Here is an 18867-nt window from a genome sequence, read left to right as displayed (position 1 = left end):
TGCAGGGAGAGCTCTGTCCCCCTGAGATTGAGAAATGCAGGTGGAGAGGGGGTCTCTGGATGTTTCCCGGGGCTCGCATTCCCTGGCCTCCTGGGGGGGTCGTTTTGAAGACATAGAGATTCCTATGGCCTCAGGCAGTTAGGAGTGCTTTAGCTGGACGGCAGTGGCCCTGCGAACAGGCGGGGAAGCCCTGTGTCTGGATCACAGAGTCAGCATGTGTTCCTACCGCTTCTGCCCCTCCAGGATCTGGTGAATGGTTACCACTGCATCTGTCCACCTGGCTATGCAGGCAACCACTGTGAGAAAGACATCGATGAATGTGCCAGCAACCCCTGTTTGAATGGGGGTCACTGTCAGAATGAAATCAACAGATTCCAGTGTCTGTGTCCCACTGGTTTCTCTGGAAACCTCTGTCAGGTGAGTGCTGATGAAACCTCAGACGGCCAAGCTGCCACAGCGCTGCCGCCTCCCTTCTTCCTCCGTGCCCCCCTCTTGACTGTCGTGTCTGGAGTCTCGTGGTGTCTAACGTCCTATTGGTTAGGAGCTCCGCTAGACAGATGCTGGCTGGCAGGAGAGGTTGATGAAGGATTCTCTGCTTCAGGCCTGTAGCCCATACTGTTTGGCCTTGTGTTCCATTTCCATCACCCCCCGGCTCAGCGCGTGCTCTTCTCTGCTCTGTTTTTTCAAATACATACCTGGACCTAGGACATACGACACATGGTGTCTCTTTATAGAAGTAGATGGAGGGTCATGTTCCTGCCCCAGAGCAGAGGCCATGACGCTTGTTTTACTTTGATTTTTTTTTTTCCCCTCCCTCCTTCCCTGCACTTGACATTTGCAGCTCGACATAGATTATTGCGAGCCCAATCCCTGCCAGAACGGTGCCCAGTGCTACAACCGTGCCAGCGACTACTTCTGCAAGTGCCCTGAGGACTATGAGGGCAAGAACTGCTCGCATCTGAAAGACCACTGCCGCACGACCCCTTGTGAAGGTACCCCCGGCCCCCAGAACCCGGTTTTCCCCAGACTTCGTCCTTTTTCACCCCAATTCGCCACCTCTCCTTGGTACTGCCAGAAAGGGCCTAGAGCTAAGGAGGACTGACAGATTGAAACTACCATGGTCTGCCTGCCGAGGGAAGTCAGGACACCTGGAAACAATCTATTCAGGCCCAGCAGTGGGAGGACCCTGCCTACAGGCAGCCCAGGGGAGAGCATGTGAAATCCATTTCTCACTCTTGTTCTGGGGTGGGCTGATTGGCAACCCCAAGTTGAATTCCTCAGGGCAGCAGCTTTCCTGCAACAGCGGGGAATGTCCCATAACTGTGTCATCAGGTGTGGTAGCCACGGGCCACGGTGGCCACTGAACATTTAGAAATGTGAACTAGTGTCACTAGAAACTCATTTAAATGCCAGTAGCCACTTATGACCCGTGGCTGCTGTAGTAGGCGGCACAACCTTTTAAAGGCTTCTGCAGGTTTGTCCTTGCGTCTTGTTTGACGCGAGATTAAGGAGGGAGGAGGTTTTTTCCTTAGCAAGCATTTACCACATGCCAGAGTGGGATGAAAGGAGCCCACAGGCAGGGGGGAGACTGCTTTAAGAAAACAATCTCCACGAGGTGTCTCGGCCCCACCTGCCATTGCGCGACAGGGCACATTGCCGCCCAGTGCTTCTCCCCTCTTCAGCCAAAGGGCACTCCTCTCCAGGAAACAGGGCTTGGCCTATGGCGGCCTTGGCTTAGGAAAGCCATGTCTGTGCATGTCCCTGGCTGTGATCTGATCCCCAGCCTGTCTTCTAGTGATTGACAGCTGCACAGTGGCCATGGCGTCCAACGACACGCCTGAAGGGGTGCGGTATATTTCCTCGAACGTCTGTGGTCCCCACGGGAAGTGCAAGAGTCAGTCGGGAGGCAAATTCACCTGTGACTGTAACAAAGGCTTCACGGGAACATACTGCCATGAAAGTAAGACCCCTCTCATCGGGGAATGGGCCACAGCTGCCACTGCCCAGCCTGGGGGTGGGGTGGGAGGAGTCATTTAACCAGAAAGGGGAAGACTGGGGAGACTGGCAAAGGCTTACTACATCTGGGACCTGAGACTGAGGTCATGTTCCATTTACGAGATCTTGTTGGGCCTCCCTGCCTGTTCTGGAATGTTCTGGAGTCCTACAAGTATAGATGGTCCCTCTCTTCTGTAAAAGTTTCTTCCCCGTGTCCCCTAAGTAGCTTTGTGAGTGAGGCCATAAAACCACATGGGGAGGCACTGTCTGGAGGCCCCTGCTCACTGAGCTGCCTGTATGTTTCGGAAAACGGTGCCCATGGAGTTGAGCATGCTGAGATGCCGGGAATGTGCAGGGCTTGGCTGTGGCGTGACTTGTCCTTCAGCCCCCTTAGTTCGTTATCCTTCTCCTCCTCCTTCCTTTCACAGATATCAACGACTGTGAGAGCAATCCCTGTAAGAATGGCGGCACGTGCATCGACGGCGTCAACTCCTACAAGTGCATCTGTAGCGATGGCTGGGAGGGGGCCTACTGTGAAGCCAGTGAGTCTGCAGTGCTGGGAGTGACAGTCTTGCAAAGGGGATGGCCCTGGGAGGAACCGGCCTCAACCTGGGGCCTCTGTGCAGTAGGACTGTCTTGTGGTGTCCTGTTTGTGTTTGCTAACGCTGCTGACAGCCGGCGGGGAGGGACTTCTGCTCGGGACTGTGCAATTAAGATAATACAGATCCTGCGTGGAAGGCAGGCACTTTCTGTTATTTTAATGTCTGTTCATCTTGAATTTAATCGTCATGGGACTTTCAGAGGCCTGCCTGCTCTCTGGCCTGACTTGAGGCGTTCACAGGAGCCCTTTTGGGAGCGCCTTTATTCCTAGAAAGGGGATGATGGTGTTGAAGTCCTCGGACTGCTCAGCTTTTCTTGGAATGTGGGGATTGGAAAGGAGGGCCCGGGTGTGCCGTGCATGGTTCTGGCATCACCTTTTGGCTGAACATCTCCTTGTTGATTCTAGATATTAATGACTGCAGCCAAAACCCCTGCCACAATGGGGGCACGTGCCGAGACCTGGTCAACGACTTCTACTGTGACTGCAAAAACGGGTGGAAAGGAAAGACCTGCCACTCACGTAAGTGGCAGCTGGTGCCGGCGGTTGTCCCTGCCTCTGTGAGGGGTCTGGCTGGGGGCTCATGCCAGCTGTTCTACCTCCAGGTGACAGCCAGTGTGATGAGGCCACGTGCAACAATGGCGGTACCTGCTATGACGAAGGGGATGCATTTAAGTGCATGTGTCCTGGTGGCTGGGAAGGAACAACCTGCAACATAGGTAACCATCAGCCCCACAGGGGACCTGTGGTGGGCGCAGCCGCAGGAGCCTGTGTGCTGGCTGGCTCCTGGGACTTAGGGTCATGTTCCGGGGTTCCGGTTTTTGCTCCCTCCAGACTGTGAGCGCATTCTCAGAAGCGTGGTCTTGCCTGCTCTTGTCTTGTAGCCCGGAATAGTAGCTGCCTGCCCAACCCCTGCCATAATGGGGGCACCTGTGTGGTCAACGGCGAGTCCTTCACATGCGTGTGCAAAGAAGGCTGGGAGGGGCCCATCTGTACCCAGAGTGAGTGTCTTCCCCCTTGAACTCTCCCAGGGCTGCTGCGGCATAGTCTGACACCCCTGGGGACTGACTTGCAATCGAAACCAGAAGCAGAGCTGTTTGATGTCTGCTTTTGTATCACCTGGGTCTGCGTTAATGACTCGATGGGATGCAGTCCTGACCTGGGCATGAGAAAGTCGCCAATGAGATAAGTGGAGACAGATGGTGTCTTGTTCCCGGCTCTGGGTCTGACCAGCAGCCTGTCTGCTTCCATGCTCTCCCCTACCAGGGCCTCTTCCTGCATACATGTGTCCCACGGCAAATGAAACCGAGTGTGGTGCAGGCCTGGTTCCAATTTAGCAGAGGTTTTAAGTGTATTTTGCTGGTGTTAACTACGACTTTATCATTTGGTTATTATAGAAATAAGTGGTGCTTTTACTTAGAGCCAAGACTGCCTTCCCTGTTGAAGGCCTCACAGTTAAATTGTCTTTTCTTTGCAGATACCAATGACTGCAGCCCTCATCCCTGGTAAGTTTGACAGCTTTAACCTGCGTGGGAATCTGGCTTTACGTGCGGGTTCTGAGTCGGGAGGTCTGGGGTGGGGCTCCAGACTTCGCTGTCCTAACGAGCTCCCGGGTGATGCTGAGCCTGCTGCTCTGTGAAGCACGCTTTAATTAGCCAGGTTGTGCCTTCATTTAGAGCAGTGGTTCTCAACCTTGGCTGCACACGAGAATCACCTGGGGAGCTTTTAAAAGTCCCAGAGCCTGGGCTGCAACCGAGACCTAGGAAATTTAGACTCTCTAGGGCTGGGACCCAGGCATCAGTATTTTTGTAAACTCCCCGGGACGGTCAGGGGTGACAGCCGCTGATTCTAAGTGCACGGTTGTACGCGATGGGTGGGCTGCCAGAGATGTAGACTGGGCCATTGGTTGGTAACCCAGGGGGATTATTTATTTTTTTGCTTTCTTCATAGCTACAACAGTGGCACCTGCGTGGATGGAGACAACTGGTACCGGTGCGAGTGTGCCCCAGGTTTTGCCGGGCCGGATTGCAGAATAAGTAAGGACCCACTCTGGTTTTCCCAATGGCTTTACTCTCCCCCAGCTCCACTCCTCAGCCCGAGACTATTCATCTTTAAAAACAATTAAAGCCATCGCTACTTTAAGGAACCCTGACAAAGCAAATAATCTCCTGCCTCCAGCTGGGATTAAGGTGTCCCTAGCTGGCTCCTCCCAGGTCCCTGCCAGTAGTTCCCCGGGTGGCACAGCTTGCATAGTTCTTGGGGGAAGTGAATGCCAGCTGCAGAATCTGACGACTAAGCTACATGGAGGCCCCAAGGAACGCGTTTGCTTTTCCTCATGACTAATGTGAACTTGTAGGCCCGTGGATGGTAACCACAGCTGTTGCGTGGAGCTAAGGCAAACGGAAGGGCCTTGAACGGTGGCTTCTGGAGGCTGCTTGCTCTGCCTTGGGTTTGAGCAGGCCTGAAGAAAATAAAAGTGAGAGGCAGGCAATGCAGATTTTTCAGGAAGCTTAACCTTTATTTTGAGTCTTTACTCTCTTACAAGTCCTGTTCTTTCCCCTCCCCCCAAAAAAAGTATAGAACAGTCAGTTGCAGTACTGGTTTGTTCTTGGCCTCTGTTGTCTGAAACTTTACTAGTGCCTTACATCTCCAGGTCTGGGGTGACTGGACCTCAGCACTGGGTAGGCATAGGTTCTATCTGTTCTGTGTTTCTAAGGGGCTGGCAGAGTACAGCCTGGTGAAGGGTACAACATCTGGCCCACGGCCTGTTTTTATACAAAGCTTTTTTGGCATATGGCCAGAACCCTTCATTTCTATATTATCTATGGCTGCTTCATGATGTCACCATAGAGTCGAGCAGTTTCGAGAGACCTTAGGGCTTGCAAAGCCTAAGCTATTGCCTCTTCAGGAGAAGCCTGCTGGCCTTGCTCTAAATTGTACTGTCAGGGAAAACAAATGAAACATTGGTGTTCTGAGCTGGCAGAAATCAGGATGGTGGGGATCTTTGGGAGGGTGGAGGCTTCGGGGATACGGATGCCCTGTTTTATTACATGAGTGAAAAGTCATCCAGCTTTGACATGTTTTATATGCTTTCCATCTGTGTTACTGAACAATATAGAAGAAAAAACACTGCTGCTCCACACTGGGGCCTAAACTTGAACTCCGTTTTTCCTAGACATCAATGAGTGTCAGTCTTCGCCTTGTGCCTTCGGGGCAACTTGTGTGGATGAGATCAATGGCTACCAGTGTGTCTGTCCCCCAGGGCACAGTGGTGCCAAGTGCCAGGAAGGTAAGTGGGCCAGGCCCTGGCTACCCCCTGCATCTTAGCAGTTAGTGGGCCATGCAGTTATCTTTCTGCCTGTTCATGTGTGAGTGCTGTGCTCAGTGGGGGGACACATGGTGGGGGGTGCAGGAGGGGTCTGCCCCAAATAGGATAGCTACTTTTAGACAGCTGTTGCCACAGTATGGCTGTGTAACAAACGATCCCGAAACTCTGGCTGTGTTGTGTAGGTGGGCAGAGTGAGATTGTGCTGGGGGTCAGGTGAGGTTGGTCAGCAGCTAGCTGGGGGGCACATTTCTTTTTTATCAAATGGCCAGGCCCATTGAGAGGCCGAGCTCAACTGTGACAGTCTGGTGATAAAGGGTCTCTTGTCCCCTCTATTGCTGTTGCATTGGCCCAAGCAGGTCACATAGGCTAATAGGCAGAGTCAGTGAGAGCAGGGAATTTATGTACCTGTTGTCCTGGAATGAACTGTTAGTGCCTGGGTATAACCATTTCATAACAAGGAAGGAGTTGAAGAGGCAAGAACCTTGATGCACTCCATGGAGAGGTGTGTTCACTGACATCTTCCTCCACCTGTCAGTTTCAGGGAGACCTTGCGTCACCAGGGGGAGTGTGATACCAGATGGGGCCAAATGGGATGACGACTGTAACACCTGCCAGTGCCTTAATGGACGGATTGCGTGCTCGAAGGTAGGGCATGGGAACTGCTGTGGTTCTCCTGCGTGCTGGAGTCAGTGTGGGTGTTCCTGCGAAGCTGCCACCTCCTGTTCTCTCTGCAGGTCTGGTGTGGCCCTCGACCTTGTCTGCTCCACAAAGGGCACAGCGAGTGTCCCAGTGGGCAGAGCTGCATCCCTATCCTGGATGACCAGTGCTTCGTCCGCCCCTGCACTGGTGTGGGCGAGTGTCGGTCGTCCGGTCTCCAGCCTGTGAAGACCAAGTGCACCTCGGACTCCTATTACCAGGATAACTGTGCAAACATCACGTTCACCTTTAACAAGGAGATGATGTCCCCAGTAAGTAACACCTTTTTAGGAGTTGAGAATGGTGTGTAGGTGCTTGTTGTAAAGGAGGAGGGTCACGAGTTGAGATCCACCTCCCCTTAGCCTAAACCCCTGTCTTACGGTAAAACAAGGCTTGGGTTTAGCCCTGCTTTCAAACATCAACCTTTTGCTTTCTTCTTGTATCTTAACATGTGGGTTTTCAAAAAACTCTTTCAGGGTCTCACCACGGAACACATTTGTAGTGAATTGAGGAACCTGAATATTTTGAAGAATGTGTCTGCTGAATACTCAATCTACATAGCTTGTGAGCCTTCACCCTCGGCAAACAATGAAATACACGTGGCCATTGTGAGTAGAAGATTCATTCTTACATACCCAATTATTTGACTGCAAGGTAGTTAATAAAACTTCAGTTATGTAGTATCAAAATGCGGCCAAATACACGGGAAAAAAAAAAAGCCCATGTGCATGGGTTGTCTGGTAATTTTGAATGAAAGCTACCTTGATTGGTTCCTGACTCAAGATGGACTGTTTTTTTCCAGTCCGCTGAAGACATCCGGGATGATGGAAACCCCATCAAAGAAATCACCGACAAAATAATCGATCTCGTTAGTAAGCGTGACGGCAACAGCTCCCTTATCGCTGCCGTGGCAGAAGTGAGGGTTCAGAGGCGGCCTCTGAAGAACAGAACAGGTTGGTGTCAATGCAGCAAATCCATCTCCTCACAGCACCCAGAAAACCCACCGCGCCTGTTAACACTGGGGCCAGCCTGTCCAAGGTCACGGGGCCGATGGGGACAGAGGTCTGCTGTCCTTAGTATTTCCCTGCTAGCACACTGTGCGCACTCCCCTGTAGAACAATAGCAAGAGTCTAGGGCAAAGCACCACTGTGCCTGGAGCCTGAGGTGGCACCGAGCCTGGTTTGGAGCTCTGATGTCATGACACAGACGGGGAAGTGCAGGTTTCGTAGAGGGCTCGATGGCCCTGTCTACAACAGCTGGGGCTGGCCCATGTTGGAGCCAGGAGCCTGGCATTCCCACAGGATGCAGGCGTCCCAAGTGGTATCTTGCCCGTTGTGTCAAATGCTTTAGAGGATCCCAGCCCTCACTGCCCTGGCGAGGTGGGAATGTGGGCCTGTGCTGTCTACACTCGGGTTGGGCTACTGAGAATTCTGAAAGCCAGCTTCAGTCACAAGACACCTCTGGCCCCAAGCAGAGTTGGGGTGCCTGTAGAACCTGACCCCTCTGGCCACACAAGTGCCACGGTCTCTAAGGGCCCCTTAAGAGCTGTGATGTGACAATGTGCAGTTGTGAAAAGGGACTTGTCCCCACGGTGCCCGTTAGGGACTTGACAGGAGGAACCACCGTTGGTTTTCTTGGGTTCCTGAGCTGATGGCTCGGTCGTTGTCACTGAGCGTTCACTGGTCCTGTGCCTGCCTTCCAGATTTCCTGGTTCCTTTGCTGAGCTCTGTCTTAACCGTGGCTTGGATCTGTTGCTTGGTGACGGCCTTCTACTGGTGCGTGCGGAAGCGACGGAAGCCAAGCAGCCACGCGCACTCAGCCTCAGAGGACAACACCACCAACAATGTGCGGGAGCAGCTGAACCAGATCAAGAACCCCATTGAGAAGCACGGCGCCAACACGGTCCCCATCAAGGATTACGAGAACAAAAACTCCAAAATGTCTAAAATAAGGACACACAACTCTGAAGTAGAAGAGGACGACATGGACAAGCACCAGCAGAAGGCCCGGTTTGCCAAACAGCCGGCGTACACGCTGGTAGACAGAGAGGAGAAGCCCCCCAACAGCACGCCGACAAAACACCCAAACTGGACAAACAAACAGGACAACAGAGACTTGGAGAGTGCCCAGAGCCTGAACCGGATGGAGTACATCGTATAGCAGACGGTGGGCGCTGCCACCACCTAGGTAGAGTCTGAGGGCACACGGAGCTTGTTCTTTAAACTGTTGTCCTGTTCGAGTCTGAGGCTGTCGCTGACTTAGCAAAACCCCTGTGTTAATTTAAGTTTTGACAAGCTGGCTTACACTGGCAATGGTAGTTTCTGTGGCTGGCTGGGAAAGCGAGGGCTGCATCTCACAGCTATGCAAAAACAAACAAAAACAAAACCAAAAACCCACAACAAACAAGCAAAAAAACCCACGTAGGCGAAAAGTGCCCTGGTGTTTGCGACACCTCGCGGATCGGGCTCCCAGGAGACTGCCCCAGCCTTGAGCTCCCACTCGTGCCAGATGTCCTCATGGTGATGCAGTCTTAGGATCATAGTTTTATTTATATTTATTGACTCTTGAGTTGTTTTTGTATATTGGTTTTATGATGACGTACAAGTAGTTCTGTATTTGAAAGTGCCTTTGCAGCTCAGAACCACAGCAACTATCACAAATGAGTTTATTATTTATTTTTTTTATTGTATTTTTGTTTGTTGGGGGAGGGGGGACTTTGATGTCAGCAGTTGCTGGTAAAAATGAAGAATTTAAAGAGGAAAATGTCAAAAGTAGAATTTTGTATAGTTATGTAAATAATTCTTTTTTATTAATCACTGTGTATATTTGATTTATTAACTTAATAATCAAGAGCCTTAAAACATCATTCCTTTTTATTTATATGTATGTTTAGAACTGAAGGTTTTTGATAGCAGTGTAAGCGTTACTTTATTTTTTTGAACTTATCTTCTCATTACGTGTTGCCTATAAGCCAAAATTAAGGTGTTTGAAACTAGTTTATTTTAAAATAAGATGGGCTTTTGTGCCTGGAATGCTGATGGATTTTTTTTTTTTTTGTACGACGTCAGATGTTAAAACACCTTCCGTAGCATCACTTTAAAATGCGTTTTAAGGACTGACTGAGGCAGTTTGAGAATTAGTCTAGAACAGGTTCCTTTTTTTTTTCCCCTGCTTTAGACTTGAAAAGAGACAAGCAGGTTGATCTGCTACAGAGCAATTTAAGGGAACGAGCAGAGCTATGACTTAACGTAGCCAAGATGTGAGTGGTTGAATATCATTAAAAATATCAAATTGACTGTGTGAACTTGGAAGCACACCAATCTTACTTTGTAAATTCTGATTTCTTTTCACCATTCATACGTAATACTGAACCACTTGTAGATTTGATTTTTGTTATCTGCTGCATTTAGGGAGTATTCTAATAAGCTAGTTGAATACTTGAACCATAAGATGTCCCGTAAGATCACTGTTTAGATTTGCCATAGAGTACACTGCCTGCCTTAAGTGAGGAAATCAAAGTGCTATTACAAAGTTCAAGGTCAAAAAGGCTTATAAAACAGAGTAATCTTGTTGGTTCACCAGTGAGACCGTGAAGATACTTTGTATTGTCCTGTTGGTGTTATATGAACACAGAAATGCATCTTTGATGTGTTGTTCCTGGCAATAAATTTTGAAAAGTAATATTTATTAAATTTTTTGTATGAAAACATGGAACAGTGTGGCCTCCTGTGAGCTTACATGGTTCTCCGTGGCTTTGCTGTGTGCCCCTGCCACGCTGCTGAGCCTGTTCTGGTAGTCGGGTGTAACAGGCTGTGCCTGATGGGCCCGAGGATGAAGAACTGAAGGGCTTTTCAACCAGAAACTTCATCTGAGGTTCTCAAACACCGTGGGGCTGCTGTGGAGCTGGAGCTTGTGGGAGCCCCGTCTCGGGGAGCATGGATTCCCTTGTGATTCAACAGCAAGTGTGAATACTGCTTGAATAAACACCACTGGATTAATGGCCTCTAGTGTGGCGGTGAATTGTTTGTGAGCACTCACGGGAAATGCCCACCGCACCACGGGGGTTTTAAGTAGTTTGGAATTGGGGGGATGAAGAGGGACGTTTAATGCTGTTTTTTCCCCCGCACTCCGGCTACTTGGATTAACACTGATGTCCTGTCTTCATTGCAGACCATACCCTGCAGACCTTGTGCGTGCTCACCGTTGTGGGTGGTTTCTTTCTGCAGAGCAGGTAGCACTTACAGCTTTGACATCAGGACCCACGTACTCCTCACCTTGGTACGTGGGACTCTGTGTGGGGCTGGCCTCGCCGCTGTGAGTTGCCATCTGTCTGGCCTGCCGTGAGGTGGGCTTTATTTGTACAAGGGCAGAGAGCTGCAGGTCTCCCTGGTGGCAGCTGGAGTCTGGAGGTCTACTGGCAGAAGCTGAGGTCCCTGCCTGCCCCGCGGGAGCGGGGGAAGCTTTGCCCCTGGCACCTCCGCAAGGAGGGATGAGTGGCAGCGACAGGAACATGGACAGCTTCCAGCAGCTGCGGGGAGTCAGCAGGAATGCCCTTGCTTCTGGGTAGGAAGCCAAGCGTACCCCTCTCAAGGCTGACTCCCGGCGCTTCACCAGTTCAGGCCTTTCTTCCCACCTCTGGATTTTCATAGCTGAACTTCAAACGGTGTCTGCGACTCCGAATACAGGAAAAGCTGATAGGAATGTTTTCTTCCATTCTTGGAAAAAAAATTTTTTTTTTCTACTAGGCTAGGAATTATCCTCCTTGGGCATCTTGTTTAGGTATGGGTGACAGGCTTTGGGTGTCCCTGCTTCCTTGTGCGTCAGCAGAGGTCATCAGGGGGCCAGAGTCTGTGATGGCCCCAAGAATGGTCAACAGCCTATTTTGGCTCAGTGGGGAGGCAGCCGACAAGACCTGGACGGTACAGTCTGGGTTCCCGTGACATCTTCCTGGGTTGGTGTAGCAATACTTTCACACTGGTAGACAGCTGGCTTCTGTAAGGTAGCGTCAAAGGAAAGGAGAAAACACAGACCACGAACCAGCAGTCTGGCCCAGTAGCTCTGGATTCAAACACCATCCTGAAGCAATACCTTGTCCTGGTGGTTTGTAAACTTGGACCCCAGGACCCCAGAATTCTCTGGGTAACTGCCAAATGCTTTTGTGCCAAGGAAAAAAGTTTAATGAGCCTCTGTGATTCTTCATTCCAGGAGGGAAGTGATCTTGAGATTCACGGGTGTTGTTTTAACAAGCCTGTCCAGGGCGCTCTTGGTAGTGGGAGGGCATAGATCAAGCTCCTCCTAGGCACGGCTCAAAGCCAGGAACTTAATTGGGAGGGGTGGTTTTTTTCCCTTTTCTGGGGAGAAGGGAGTAGATAGTGAAGCCCTGGCTATCCTGGGATTTGGAAAGGGGAAAAGAAAGGACTTCTGGGCCCTCTTTAAAGGGGTCCAGGAAAACACTTTTGGTCCAGAAACTGCACTGACTAGAACTTTAGCATTAGAATGTATCATTGAAATCCCAGGAATGAAGCAACTTGAAGCTGGTTGTTTTACGATGGGAAATCATCCTCGGGTTCTAGACTTACAGTGTAGATTTGGAATATATCCACTAAAAGATAAGTAAGGCTGAGTGAACAGAAACGTTATTGGCAAGTAAATCTCCCTTAACTGCAGATTCCCGGGTTAAGCCCACGACTCCATTAGACCAGACCCATCCAGCTGGACCTGGGATCTGCATTCGCCGCAAGCTCTCCTCCCCGCCCCCACCCCAGTTTATGTACAGTAAAATCTGAGAACAACCCTGCTCAAGTACTGAAGTACAAGCTCTTCATTAATTACAATGTTTTTCCTCCTTGTTAAAGTGAATTAAATACCCTGGGAGCCAGTTTGTTGCTAAATTGCCACCTGACATCATTTTTAAGTAAAATAATTACACTGCCCCTTGAGCAAGTTATGGTCTAAGCCCTTCATCTTTATTAGCCAGTCTGAGAGGTCAGTGAGTCAAAGTTAACTTATTTAGTAATATTTCTTAGGTCGCAAAGAGCCAAAGGAACCACAGCATAGGTTTCCCACCTTTCTAAGTGGCTTACACCTGTCCCAAAGCGAGCAAATGTGCAGGTAAAAATCAGCTTTCTTTAAAGGAAAAAAAGCTCTTCAGGCCTACAGAGGTTTGAATTTGGGCTGAGCAATGCTCCACCATTTCCGTTTTGACTGTGGGTCTCTTTCTTGCCTCTACTGGGAATGAGAAACAGGAGTTCAGAGGTTCCTGGTCTGGGAAGACACACAAGCACATGGGTTATGGGAAGCCTCCTCCTGCTAATGTGTATTTATACTTTGTAAGCTCTGATTCATCCAGGCATTGGAACAGAAATCTGCTTCCTGAGGTTCTGTTTTTAAATAGATAGTTTGCAAAAACAACAATTATTTTTCTTAACATTTTTTTTTCCACCCCACAAGCAGCTAAACATCCTAGCTCAGGCTATGTCAGTCTGCAACAATGCCAACAAACAGCTTGGTTATCTGAAGTGGAAGGGTGCCCCAAGGCAGTTCTTGACAGTTCTGGCCCCAGAAGTCTTAAAAAACAAAGTTTAGAAACCATTAGGGCAATCTTGTTGCATCACTTCAAATCCATGAGATATTTCTGGGTCTATTAAAAATAACGAATTTCCCTTTGTGAACTGCCTTGCAATGACTGTTAAAAGAGCAAGTCATGAAAACGGAGGTTTTCAGGGCAGCAGCTGAACGGTTGCCTAGCAACAGGATCTCCTCTCCCTCCCACCCCCACCCTCCCACCTGCATGGCATCCTCTAAGATCCTTTCAAAGGGGCGCGGCTCCCTTGCTTTGGACATACATTCTACCAGTATGACTTGCTCTTGCATGCCGGGCACAACCTTCCTGGCATGGACTGTGTTTCTTTCAAGTCCAAGGCAGCTTTTACAAGTCTCAAATTATGTATCATTATGCATGGGTCCAGTATTAACCTGTGATAACGCAAGTCTGGAAAATTAACTTGGAGAGTAAAGGCTCCTAAATTCAGTAAGAACCTTGCACTGAGTTCTTCCCGCTGCCTCCCCCAACCCACCCACCGCAAATAACCACACTAGGGCACCCAAGGGTTGAGTTATCCACAGAGCAAGCATCTGTGCCAACAACATGAAAGTAACAGCTTTGTTGTAAAGAGAAGCTCTCCTGGCAGGGCCAGTGGGGCTCATCCGTGATCCCGGAGGGAACTACAAGTTTGCAGCTGGCTTCCTAATGACTACTCAGGTGACCAAATGGCTTGGCCCCCTCTCTGTTTTGCACCTGAAGAGTGAAGCGCTGATTTCATCCTTGCTGAGATATGTGCGGCTGAAAAGCCTTCATCTTAGACCCACGGGATGTTAACGCAAGCTGGGACCTTGCTGATCAAAGGACTCCCCTCCCCCCAACTACTTTCCCAGAAGAGGAAAGGTCTAGACAGTTTCAAGGACTTGCCCAAGGTCATACACAGCGTTAGCAACAGCCAGGGTTAGACCCTGGGGCTCCTGTTTCCTGGGCTGCTGAGTTTTTCTGTCTCTTCTGGGAATTTGCCAAGTTTATGCAGGGATCCTGCCTTTGGCATGGTTTTCAAAGGTGAAGCATTGGGAAATGCTTCACAAAACTGACACAAAGGCTCGAGGGAGGGCGCGGGAAGCTGCTGCAGTCACTGTTGCCGCTCTGAGCTGGTCTGGCCGAGGAAGTGACATCTTTATAAATCTGGGATGGGACCAGTGGGCGTTTTCTGGATCAGGGGCAGATTAAACCCCATTCCTTTGTAGGTTATTCCTTTGTTCTTGCGAAGTTTCATATTTCCTCTTTAGTTTCTATTTTATAGAATTATAAAGTGAATCACAGGAAAAGGAGTTCAGAGCGGAAATCCACAGCCCTATAAGGTCGCCCTCCTCCCTGTGCTTACACATGCATGCACACGCATAATCCGCACGCACATGCGCGCACACGCACTTCGCAGGCGTCTTCCGGACCACAGTGCTTTCTGGGTGTGAAATACCCTGGCAAGAGGCCTGTCTTGTGTCAGACGATTGCAATTATGATGAGGCCTCATCCCATGTTCCCTAACCACTCCCGTGTCTCCCTGCAGGTTCCTTACAGGTTATCTTGGAAAAATCACCTGAGCACTTAGAACTAGCAAACTGCCGCTTGCTGGAAGTGATGAGGTTCACCACGTCCGGTGCGCAGCGGGGCCGGCACAGACATCCTCGGGAGTTCCCGGAACTGCCTGTGGGTAGCTGCTTCCTTCGCCGGGCACCCCAAGACGGCTGCTCCCCCAGCTTGGCGCTGACGGCTTAGCAGCATATCCCACAAGTCATCTTTAACCTGCTTGTCATGTCGGGGTAGGCCAGAATTAACATATTACGCACAAGTTTCCTCTGTGCTAAGGCGCCCACGCAGACTGACTTGGAAAAACCCCATCCCAGACACAGAAACATAAACCCTCCAAGTTCAGGAACATGAACAACCAGATACCCTCAGGGGGCTTTCACTGGCTCTGCAGTATTTTTTTTTTTTTTTTTTGAAAGTATTTTTGAAAGAACTCAAGGCACAACAAGGAACTCCAAGAGCACAAATGTGAACCAGCATGCGGGTTTTGCACAAAGCTACGCATCCGCGTAGGGAAGGGAGCGGGAAGGGAAGGGGCCGGGACAGGTGGAGGGTAGGGCTTCACCACAACCTCCGGCTTTCTCGGCATCCACGCCCCGTTATTTCTCGGCTTCCTGTGAGTTCTCAGTTGGACAGTGTTGGCTGTGAGTGCAGTTCGGACGGAGGTCCTTAGCGTTTTCCTCCAGAGTGTTCTGCCCCGGCGCGGGCTTGGCTCCTCTCTGCACTGCCCCTTTCACCTTCTCGGTGTGCGGAGTCAGGCTGTGTAGGCGCAAGCTGAGTGGCCAGGGGCACACACTCTGCGGCCAGACTGCCTTGACTCCATCCCAGCTCTTCCTCCCCAATTCCTGGCGTGGAATTTTCTGCCTGTGTGGCCCAACAACAGACTTTCTGGGCCTTGGGAACAGAAAGACCTGAATTCTAGGCTCTGCCACTGACTAACTTGGGAAAGTTTGTGAATCCCTCTCTGCCCAGTTTCCTTTTCTGACAGAGTGACCATGAACATGCGACACTGTCAATATTGATGAAAAGAACTGCAGGAGGAGAAAAGTCCACTGCCCTTACTATTTTCTCTAAGCAACCCGAGACACCAGAGTCTATGGAATGTAGCTAAGATTTCAATGAAGTCTCCCGTCTCACCAAATAAAACCGGCCTCCTATGAGAGGGCAGCTGTGGGCCGTCAGACATGCTGGTGGGCAGGATTCTGTTGGTGTCCTGCTCAAACACCCCCTCCAGGTACTGTGGTGCAGGGATGTGGTAGATGTCACTGAAGTTCCAAATCAGCTGGCTTAGAATGCAGGTTATCCAGGTGGGGCAGACTTGCCCACAGGAGCTTTTTACAACCAGTTTTCTCTGGTTAGTCACAGAAGGAGAAGTCAGAAGATTCCAGGCTGAGAGAGTCACAGCCAGGGTGATTTCTGCCGCTATTAATGAACTGGAGGGGGCCAGAGTGGTGAGGATCTGAGAAAGGCTTCTAGGAAGTCCCCAGCTCACATCCAGAAAGGCATCTGGGGACCTTAGCCCTAAAACCTCAAGGAACTGAATTCTGCAAACAATGTAAGGGAAGCTCATGCCTCCAGATAAGGATATAGTCTGACATCCTGAAGTCAGCATAGCGAGGCCCTAACTAAAGGTGTCCTAGACTGCGAGATAGCAAGTTTATGTTGTTGAAAGCGGCTAAGTTTGTTCCGCAGTGACAGAAAATGAACACGGGCCTCTCCTAAAGGGATTCATACCAGTCTGAGTCATGTGCAGTTGCTGTATTTGATGGTTCCTGTACAAATCTTCGGCTTTTTCCTTGGTCAGTTAGGTGCCTACCGCCAGGGTAACAGAAAGAAAAATTCAAAGAATGAACTGCCGTACTACGAAAATCTTGGTGCCCAATTCTCCCACAGTGTGTGGTCTGTGGGTGTAGATCGCTGCCCATAGCCTACAAATAATGGGAGGAAAACACAGTTCTTTCTTCTGTGTCATCACTGTTTCATAAAATTAGTGCCAAATGAGCTAAGTTCAGGTGCTTGACCTTGGAGAACTCCGAGATACAAATCCTTGGGTCAGTTTTCTCTCTTTGTGAAATGGTGTGGTAATATTTGACTCTTCATTTCTTGACGGGGTTTTCAGTGTATTGAGCATTTCAGAAATACTTTATAATCTGCTCTCCCCCATTCCTGCCCCCCAGAAGCTTTTCCCTACAAGGAAGTGCCTATCTTGACTCTCATCACTGCACAGTGGCCAGCTCTTCTGGTCTGGGAAGGGGCTAAATGTCAAACTCCACTTTATCTCCCACCATCTCCTGTCTCCTGGGATTGCCCTCACACGGTGGGCAGCTGGCTCTGGAAGACATGCCTATCTGCTGGCTGAAAGCTAAAGTTTCTTTTGAGTTCTGCGGCTCTTCTAAAATATTCCTGGGACTTAGAATTAGTCCTGGCAAGCATGTGAAATGAGAGCCAACGTCATTGCTAGAATCAGGGCCCAGAAGAATGTGCGATTTGATAAACCAGTACTAAGAAGTATCATCAAGCGAGAGGAATGGCAATTTGCTGCAGAGAACTGGCAGGTGGCCAGAATCTCTTTGTCTCTGATTTTAGGTGTGATCTAGTAGGTTCTTCCAGCTGGAGTCTTACTAGCAACAACACACGGACCCCAACAGCAACACAGCTCCCCGTATCTCTGGCATGCCTAGCTCTCACACTGACGATGGGACACCTGTCACTGGAGAGATGCCTCGAAGGGCCTTTCGAGAAGCCCCAGGCTCTGCTCATGCGGTCTCCATGTCTTCTAGAACGGTTACTGTGCTGAGCAGAGAGGCACTGGGAAAAGGCTCACTAGGGAAGCATCTGAAGGAGGATACACAAATAAAGCAGTACTGCTGTTTCACAAGCCTCTGGCACCAGTACAGCGAAGTCCTTCCAGGCTCCGCCCACTGGGACGCATCCCAAACACTGAGCCCAGGCTCCCACATCCTGGCTGGAGGTCACCCTGATTTAGCATTCTACCTTTTCCTGCTGACAACACGAATGGAGGGGACGGTATTAACCCTCCCAGGCATCCAGAATGGGTTTGGGAAAGAGCCCTCTGCATTCTTCTCACCAGTCAAGCATGCGAAGGGGGAACTGAGGAGCTCTGACAGCCACTGGGCCTAGAGAAGTTCCCAGTCAATCCATCACCTGCCTGTTCTGAGCGGGGTCTGCCTGTCTGTCCACAGTTCCAGGGGCAGGTGGAGAGAAGCACTGAGGCAGTGAGTGGAAATCAGGGCTCTGTGTGTGTGTGTCTCTCTCTCTCTCTCTCTCTAAGCGTAGAGGCAGGCCCAGTAATAGCAGAGCAGGCAAGAGGGCGTGGGAGACTGGGAACTCATTTATAAAAGCTCTTCTGCCCTAAAGCAAGTCAAACTCCCTGCTGAGGAGTTGCTTTTTTTCTTCCTCCCTTTTGAGTCTTCTGTGCTGAACTGACCTCCCCCCTTGCAGAGGTCAGCGCTCAGCTTGCCCTGCGCACACTCGGCCTTCTGGGGCTGCCTCGCCTTAGAGGCTGGAGAGGGGACAATTCAGCAGCCCTAACTCCTGAAAGAAAAGCTGTAGTAAATCTCTGAAGAAGCTGCCCTTTGTTTTTTTCCATAAAACACACACACACACACACACACACACACACACGTTATGATGAAAATCTTTTGGGAACCGTGCAGAAAGCAAAAAGCAAAGATAAAAACTGTACATCATCACAGCCCCCTCTCTCAGCCTACTTCACCCCCTAAAATAAATCAGGCCGGCTAACGAATAAGGCTTTAAGAAATGTAGCTGAACGTAAAATACAAGGTCAGTATCTCATCCTAGGTAATCCTTCGCAGGATGAGAAATTCTCCTGATTTTCCCACAGGGTTATTTCAGATTCGCTTCCCGAGCCAAACTATTTTAAAAGCGTTCATTCTTCCACTGCCTTGCCAAATGCTAACTTGAGATTCACACGCACTTTGAGAGAGCCTATTAATGATATTAATAATCATGGATCAAAGGCAAACCCCAGAGGTTCATGTACAAATTTCAGGCACTTATTTAGGTGCTTTAAAAACTCATCTTCCAAATGTGGGTAACAATTTCTCGGTGCTGGCTGCCAAAAATGAAGTGGTG

The 18867-nt window shown here is 49.9% G+C and overlaps 1 protein-coding gene across 1 annotated transcript in view; it reads left to right on the top strand.

Annotated features, from left to right (window-relative positions):
• The window catches only part of JAG1 (jagged canonical Notch ligand 1), a 35693-nt gene extending 25074 nt beyond the window's left edge, over positions 1 to 10619 (top strand). Inside the window, exons 12-26 of the mRNA XM_002710971.5 lie at positions 244 to 417; positions 842 to 992; positions 1796 to 1960; positions 2424 to 2537; positions 3002 to 3115; positions 3199 to 3312; positions 3478 to 3594; positions 4071 to 4098; positions 4544 to 4629; positions 5769 to 5882; positions 6457 to 6566; positions 6656 to 6889; positions 7094 to 7225; positions 7420 to 7570; positions 8320 to 10619. Coding sequence (XP_002711017.2) covers positions 244 to 417; positions 842 to 992; positions 1796 to 1960; positions 2424 to 2537; positions 3002 to 3115; positions 3199 to 3312; positions 3478 to 3594; positions 4071 to 4098; positions 4544 to 4629; positions 5769 to 5882; positions 6457 to 6566; positions 6656 to 6889; positions 7094 to 7225; positions 7420 to 7570; positions 8320 to 8777 — 2262 coding nt within the window. The 3' untranslated portion in view covers positions 8778 to 10619. The remainder of the gene's footprint in view (positions 1 to 243; positions 418 to 841; positions 993 to 1795; positions 1961 to 2423; positions 2538 to 3001; positions 3116 to 3198; positions 3313 to 3477; positions 3595 to 4070; positions 4099 to 4543; positions 4630 to 5768; positions 5883 to 6456; positions 6567 to 6655; positions 6890 to 7093; positions 7226 to 7419; positions 7571 to 8319) is intronic.
• Positions 10620 to 18867: the final 8248 nt, after the last annotated feature.

This window comes from Oryctolagus cuniculus, chromosome 11, assembly GCF_964237555.1.
Source record: "Oryctolagus cuniculus chromosome 11, mOryCun1.1, whole genome shotgun sequence".
NCBI classification, from domain to species: Eukaryota; Metazoa; Chordata; class Mammalia; order Lagomorpha; family Leporidae; genus Oryctolagus; species Oryctolagus cuniculus.
Note: the sequence above shows the minus strand (reverse complement) of the source record. Positions and strands in the feature narration are given on the sequence as shown.